The 7,500-nt window shown below is 33.8% G+C and overlaps 1 protein-coding gene across 7 annotated transcripts in view; it reads right to left on the bottom strand.

The window, feature by feature from the left end:
• Positions 1 to 7,500, bottom strand: part of Foxp2 (forkhead box P2) — a 502,382-nt gene that overhangs the window by 230,206 nt on the left and 264,676 nt on the right. For all 7 annotated transcript variants that reach the window (XM_085683588.2, XM_085683587.2, XM_087901631.1 and 4 more), the window contains one exon: positions 1,723 to 1,900. In XM_085683588.2, coding sequence (XP_085539714.2) covers positions 1,723 to 1,890 — 168 coding nt within the window. In that variant the 5' untranslated portion in view covers positions 1,891 to 1,900. The remainder of the gene's footprint in view (positions 1 to 1,722; positions 1,901 to 7,500) is intronic.

The following is a 7,500-nucleotide window of genomic DNA, read 5'->3' as shown; positions in this document are numbered from 1 at the left end:
TAAAACCAGGGTGCTTCCGGGGTGCTGTCAAGTATAGAATTTACTCTGTTGTCTGTTTGTTTAAACTCTAGTGAGAGCTGTGAAGAAAAAGCCATTTCTTGCTAACTCCCTTTAAGTCTGTCCTCTGCTAGGACTTAGCTATGATGTGCATTTCCCATTGTGTGCACTTGTTTTAGGAATGCAGTCTCCTGGAAACTCAGAATGCAGCAGATTCTGCCTAATAATTCTGAAGATGTTTATTTAGGGGAAGTAATGAGACTATTAAGGCATCTCTCTGGCATGGTATTTTCTGTAGAAACGTAAAAGGAAGAAAGGATTGTTTTGAAAACTGCATTCACAAATCTTTAAAGTAGGCTAATTTGGGGTTTTTGATTCACATCTAACCCCCACGGCATTTGCAAATAAATATTTCAAAATAAAATAAAAATTATCTGATAATAGTCTATAGAAAATAGACACAATTCACAAATATATGTACCATATTCAAAGTACTGTGCCTCACTCTTTCAAAGATTATTCATGACTCTGCCAAAAGGTTAAGAATTATTCAATCCATATAACTTTTTTAATGTTTTTATTATTACAAATAATGATTCTGTTAAATTTTACTTTAGTGAGGGCATTTATTTACCTTTTGAGATGCATTTATCTCATTATATCTAACAAAATCTAAATGATACTGCATTGAATTTGAGACACTTTAGTAATAATTCATTATTTTGATGGCTTAATTTCAATCATTTCCCAACCTGCATTTAGTCTGAGTGCAATTCAGATGCTCAAAGAAATACCTTTATTTTTAAAACCATCAGAATCTTTCCTGCAGGCTTCTTTTCCATGCCCAGTCTAGGTGCATGCTTTGACAGGGTTCTGTTATCGGTGGCTATGAACTTGCGTAAGGGGGGGGAATGGAGTCACTCAAGCTTTGTTTAGGAAGAAATTTCTTCAATAATAATAATAAAAAAACAGAAATAAAAACCAACACATCTCTCATGCAGATAAAATATAAAGTTACTTAAAAGTATATTTAAATTTTTTAATTGTTAATTTTTTTCTAATTTACAGAGTGCTATAGCATTTTTATGAGACTAGGAAAACACACAAAAGAGCCCTTTAAATCTATTAATACACACACACATACACACACATCTATATTAAAAATAAACTGTAACGAATCTTCCAAATAAGCAGCACAGATGAGTGATATAAGTTTTTGCAGGTTCCACAACCTCTTCACAGATTAATTAATCAATAGCTAATATCTGCAACTATCAGTGGTCAGCATTCACGCTTTGAAAAGTCCTTGTGGCCCTTTTCACCTTAACTGAGACTTGGAAGAAATTCATTGTATGAACAAGTATCAAGTAATGTGGCCCTCTGGTGGAAAACTAAGTACCACATCTTGCAGCACAATGCCAGACAGTAAACTAGAAGCTGGAAAATATTTGTTTCAAAGCTTTGCAGAACCAATATAAAAAAAAAAAAAAAATTACCCTGTGCACTTAATTAATATCCTGACACCTGAAGGGCACTCAGGTGCTGCGATGACGTAACTAATGAAAACCCTCTCTTCACTCATCCTTCAATCATGTTCCAAACAACAATACATCCTCAGCATCTGTTAGCTTAAAACAACATACTCTGTTTGCTACGAATCCGTTTTCAGGTTCAAGGAAGCAGGCGGATTTGTTTTAAGGAAGCGTCCGGGCAAACAAAACTTACCTGCTGTTGTTGCAGATGCAGCAGCTCCACTGTGCTTACTTCAGAGCTGGTGTCACCACTTGGTCTCCCATCTCTGCTGCCAGCATCTAATTGGCTGCCTAGAGTGCTCATTCCATTTTGATTCATTGAACTGTTGCTTATTGTCTCTGTCGCAGATTCCTGCATCATGACTTAATACCTAAAAGTGATTAAGAAGTATCAATTAGCACACGTTACACCTTCACACTTCCGTTATCAAGATGTCCCTCTCTGCCAATTACACAGGCAGCATCCTTGGGGGGAGTGGGGGGACTTGAATAGTCATTTACCCAGAAAAGCAATACAAACCCAGCTTTCACTGAAACACTAATCACTGAAATTATGGTTTCTATAAGTAATTTTTGTGTGGTTACCTTTAACAGCCAAAGTAACATACCATGCGTGTACCATGGTGAATAGCACTTATGAACGACCACATTTTAAAGTCTACCTATAAAACCTTTAAATGAAGGCACGATTGCATACTCTGTTCTGTTTCCTATTATCTACCTTTGACAACCATGGATGACTATACAGCCTTATTTTAAATATTCACTATCTTGATTCTGTCAGAATTTTACAGCACATCTTACGCAAGGCTGTTGTTTAATGATGCACAGCTAATCATACAAAATTAAAATTTTGTAAGGGTATTACAAATCATATGGTATCAACCAATGATAAATAGTATAATGGGCTTCTTCTTCTTCTATTTTTTTTTTTTTTGGTGACTAAATAAAATTTTGCCTTGGAGGCATTTTAAGAAGAAGCTCCTGCTGCAAACACGTCAGATATTGCCTATTTTTTTAATCAAACAGCTCATGTTCATTTATTTTTCTGACATTTAAAACATTTAATACTGTCCTTCCTGGGAAGTAATTAAGCTTCCGCATGAGCAGCAATCAAACTGTTCACTTGAAGATGACTTAAAACTCAATTTTAACATAGGCAAATAAATGAAAGATATAAAATTAATTTTCCAGGCATGTATTAGATATGAAAGCTGGAAATAAAATCTATCAAGAATATCACTAATGATTGTGCTAAAAACAGCATAAATTATGCATATTACCTTCTCTACAGTAATAAATGTTTTATCATTTTCACTGCATAAATATACTGTACTTCCAGGATAGCAATGAGGTGTCCTGCCAAGATCAGTGGAAATCTGTGCAGTAAATAAAGAACCAATGTGCTCTTACAACCAGAATTTCACAGCACCTCTCCAATGTGAGCTTTAGAGAGATCAGTTTTGGCTCTCAAAAACATGAATCCTATGCCACATTCTAATAGACACCCTTCTTTCTATGTCTATGGACAGAATTTCAGGATGCAACCTGATTGTGTTGTGACTTCCATAAGAGAACTAGCCAGACAGTGGACTTAGCCCAAAGTAATGAAGACATTAAACTCACTGTTCAGGTTTTTTTTTTTTCGTGCGTGGAAGTTTTATTATTTGTATTGATTTTATTTTACTTAAGACATGTCCTTTAAAATTTTGTGATGTATTTATTGCACGGTAAATAAAAACTTAATATTTTTTTATGTCAGAGAAAAATCTTTTTCCTCAAATACCTTGCAAAATGTAATCCATGACCATATATACATATTAGTCACACATAGAAGCTCAAATATATCATCAATAGATAAAATGAACGTCACAATAATTATAAAAATCAACGGTTGTGATAACTTAACAGCTATTTTCATCAACTGCTAAAGTATATTATTTCCATAATTCTGTAACGTCAGCGGAAACACGTTTTGGTTTAAGACAGACCGACAGTGAAGGAGCTGGATCAATTAATCCAGTTAGTGCTACAGAAACTACACACAAAACTCAGGACTGCTCAGATCAAAGAAGAAATACAACAACATCAAAATATGACCTTAAAAGACACTTGTCATAACTATACAGCAAGCAACTCTCGAGCCAAATGAGCTTGTGAATAAATAAGTCTTATTAAACATTTTATTTAACATTAACAAAGAAAATAATCATACACATAAAACTGATACACACTGATGGAATTTTAAGAAAAAAAAACAAAGCTAATATTCTTTTCTGAGATTAGGCGGCTAATAAGTATTCAAATTAGGCATAAATTTTACATGCACAATGTTTAAAATATTCAGAGAAAGGGGCTGATTGCCTTTACTAGTTAGATGAGAATTATAATTTCAGTCTTCTTCAACTACAGAAACAGATAACTTCTACATATTACATCTAAATTTTACTATGAATGGTAAACCTGTAATACCATGTTTATAAATATGCAGTTTTCTTTTATCACTCAAACTTATTTGAAATATTTATTATCTCATCTGGAATTTCCAACACAAAGAATAAAATTGGATAACTGTTTTTTATAGATGTCGCACGCAGGTGCAGCATTTGATACTAACCTTTGTGTTTTTATGTCAGGATCAATCAGATGAATTAAAGAATTCTGCACACATTACTGTTATAATCAAGGTCATCAAATAATTAAGAATACTTCACAAGCAGAGAGTCATGTGTCTAAATCTTTATTACAATAATGAAGAAAGACCTATATAACTTCCAATTCCTATTAACTAAAGAATTTTAATATCCCTTGTGGAATTTTTGATTTTATGAAGCCCTAGAGTATAAATTGTGATTTACATTTTAAGTTCAGTCACCTAAGACTAAGTAAAATCATGCTTAAGATAACTGTGACAATAATAGTAGTTTGATCTACAAAACAGGAGAGCCTGACCAATGTCAACATTGAAAATGGGGGGCAGGGACCTGCACAATGAGATGACAATCTCCTTTGCACATGAGGAAGAGAATCTAGTGTGCCCACTTTGAAGGAGACATTTCTTCAAAGGTGGCAGAGATTATTTCTTTTGTGTTTGGTAAGGTTTTTCTCTAGTCACCTGTGCACATTCACATCTCACTAGAAAAAAAAAATTCTGGCAAAATCTGAAGTGCTGTTTACCTTTTAAAGATATTTTAAATAATTATAAAATCGTCATATTCTTTCAGAGTGGATTTGCTTATGATCCCAAACATATCAAACTAAATTATTCATTCTTTTCAATCCTACTACAAACATTTTACAAAAATCAGTGAAAATAAATTCCAAGTCATTAAAGAAGAAGTTGGGTTTGGGAGTACGTCTCGCTGTTTGTCTGAAGTGTACATTAAATCCTGGAGTTTTCCTTCAGACACAGCTTTGCAGCCACACCAGAAATGAACTCCAGATCTTTCACTGAATGATACAGTTTTACTTTTCTCTCCTGCATTAAGTTTTCCTTCCTTCCTTCCTTTCTTTCTTTCTTTCTTGATTTTTTTCCCCTTAGCAATTCACTACACAGATACTTTTTCTCTACACCACTTCCCTTTTGAAACATTAAACTGACACTGGAACTGACTGCACAAGATTGCATTTTCTCTTCCTAAACAAGTTGAATTGAAAGGTTACTTAGTGTAACAATATTTACTTGCAGAATTGTGTTGTTACCAAGGGTATAATGGATGGTGGCTATGCAGGTTTACGCAAGAATGAGTGAAGCATGAGGCATTAGCCATGTGTTTGACATGTTTCAAATTGCTATAATCCAGCATTAAACACACCCAGCAATTCATGCCATTTCTTGCAGCCATAATCTTGAATAAAGCGTGCACAACCACTTATTATATAAATTAGTATATGACTCCCTGTTATAGTCACAACAGTGCTTTTGTGTTTATTTTGCATCAAGATGTAGTCTTTTATTTGTACAAATAGCAGGATATGAAGACATAGCTCAATTAGACCTCCTTACTTTATGATAGGGTATTGCTGAATGCTGCACTTGTTGGTTTTATTTTTTCCTCTTGAAGTTATAGATGAATTTGGTATGAAACTGTACTATGTGAGATAGTTATGTGCCAGAGTGATGACAGAAACCTGCACGCATTTTATTCCACATTCGCTGCACTGTTCCAAAGTGTGAAGCTTGACCTGGGTGAGTAGAGTTAATTGTGTTATCCCAACCACCACCAGGGACACTATTGGTCCTTGTTGCTTACTCAACTTCTTTTCTCTCATGTCTTCTCCCTCACAGTTTCTCTGTCCGGCTCATCTTCCTTACATTTCCTGCTTCTACCTCTCTTCCCCTATATAACCAACTGATTCATTAAAGTTTGTACGTGTAGGTGCTTTTTTATGAACAGAGAAGTTGATCAGTCAATCTAACTAGAATATCAAGACACTAAGAAGGAAAATGTAGTCTCCATGTCCTACAACACATTCCTATCTACATATATAGAAACCTTGTCTCTTGCTTGAGACTTTGGTTACTATTAAAGTCAACTTAATAGCAAATTTTTATTTTTGTTTGTCAAAAATTAATATTTAATAAAATCAAGTGAGTGAAAATTCAGTGACTTCCTGAAGCATTAAGAATAATAGCAAATATAAAAAGCAGAAAACATTTTCTATTTTTCTTAAAATCACTCATAGTGATAGCAGGAGAACTCCCCTTTCAGTCTGATTTATTCCAGCATCTAATTGATTTACCAAAACATGCTCACTAAATCAAAAGAATTTTGATTCTGTCATATAAGATATAAACCACTATATTAAAACATCATCTCTTGCTCTTAAGCATGCTTTATTAACCATTTCAAAATTCCTAGTATTAAAATCACTTAATATTTCTATGTGGATTCAGCAAAGAACAGGTCAGCTATACATACATAGGCAATAAGAAACTAAGTCCATTTGCTTCTGAACTCAGCTGAATTCCGATCTGAAAACTTGACGATTCTGTGAATCTTATGAAAGAAACTAGTATTCAAATAACGATAACTTGGGTGCTCTAGTGGAATTAATTCATTGTGGACTCCGCGCATAGTGCATTTGAAACCCAGCACCGCTTTGCTTAAAGTCCTTAATGTTAAGATTGTCTAATAAATCAAAGTGCCAAATGTGAAGGACATACTTGAACATATAAGGATAAAACTTGAAAATGTACATGACTGTTTCTGATTTTTAATACAGGAACTGGGTGCTCTCAGAAGCATAATTTTAAAAATAGCCATAGAAACTGATAGAATGTTTATTATAACAAAAGATATGATTTCACGCAAATTTAAAAGCATTCCTCAATTTTTTTGTCAGATGTGAACATAATTCCTAAAACGGTATATAAAAATTGTGGTGATATTCTTGTAGAAACTTAAGTTTTCATTCAAAAAAGATTCGACCACGTAAAGCATGGCAAACGGTAGGAGATTGCTGTCATTGGTGATGAGCACCCTATGCCAACAGAATACTGTCAGGGCCTCAATAATGACAAACGTCTGGAGTAGAACAATGGAAAACTTACCTTTCTACTTAACTAGCCTTTAATTAATCTATCAATCTGATATACTATGCTCCAGTTAAAAATGAAATTAATTTAAATGTAAGAAATAAAATTGGGGCAATTTACATTCCAAAAATGTTACACAATATTCAAAGTAGGTATTGACTCTTACTACATTTCACTTACAGACCGAGAGCTGGTGACTTTGAAAGACTGGGGTCGAGGAGGATATGTTTTTTTGAAATGTTATGATCTGTGCTTAGTGTTCAATGATTCCTGTTCACAATAAAACTGGCAAAGATACTATAATGATCATGATTTTGCTGAATTAATTTTCAAAAATATTTCAAGTGGTACCTCACAATTTTGTTATATTACACTTTACATTCTAAAGTCATATTTGAGCATAACAGAGTCATACGATTTATGTTCATAACA

The sequence above is a fragment of the Myodes glareolus genome, chromosome 25, assembly GCF_982192425.1.
Source record: "Myodes glareolus chromosome 25, mMyoGla1.1, whole genome shotgun sequence".
Taxonomy (NCBI): Eukaryota; Metazoa; Chordata; class Mammalia; order Rodentia; family Cricetidae; genus Myodes; species Myodes glareolus.
This window is presented reverse-complemented; position numbering and strand designations above follow the sequence as displayed.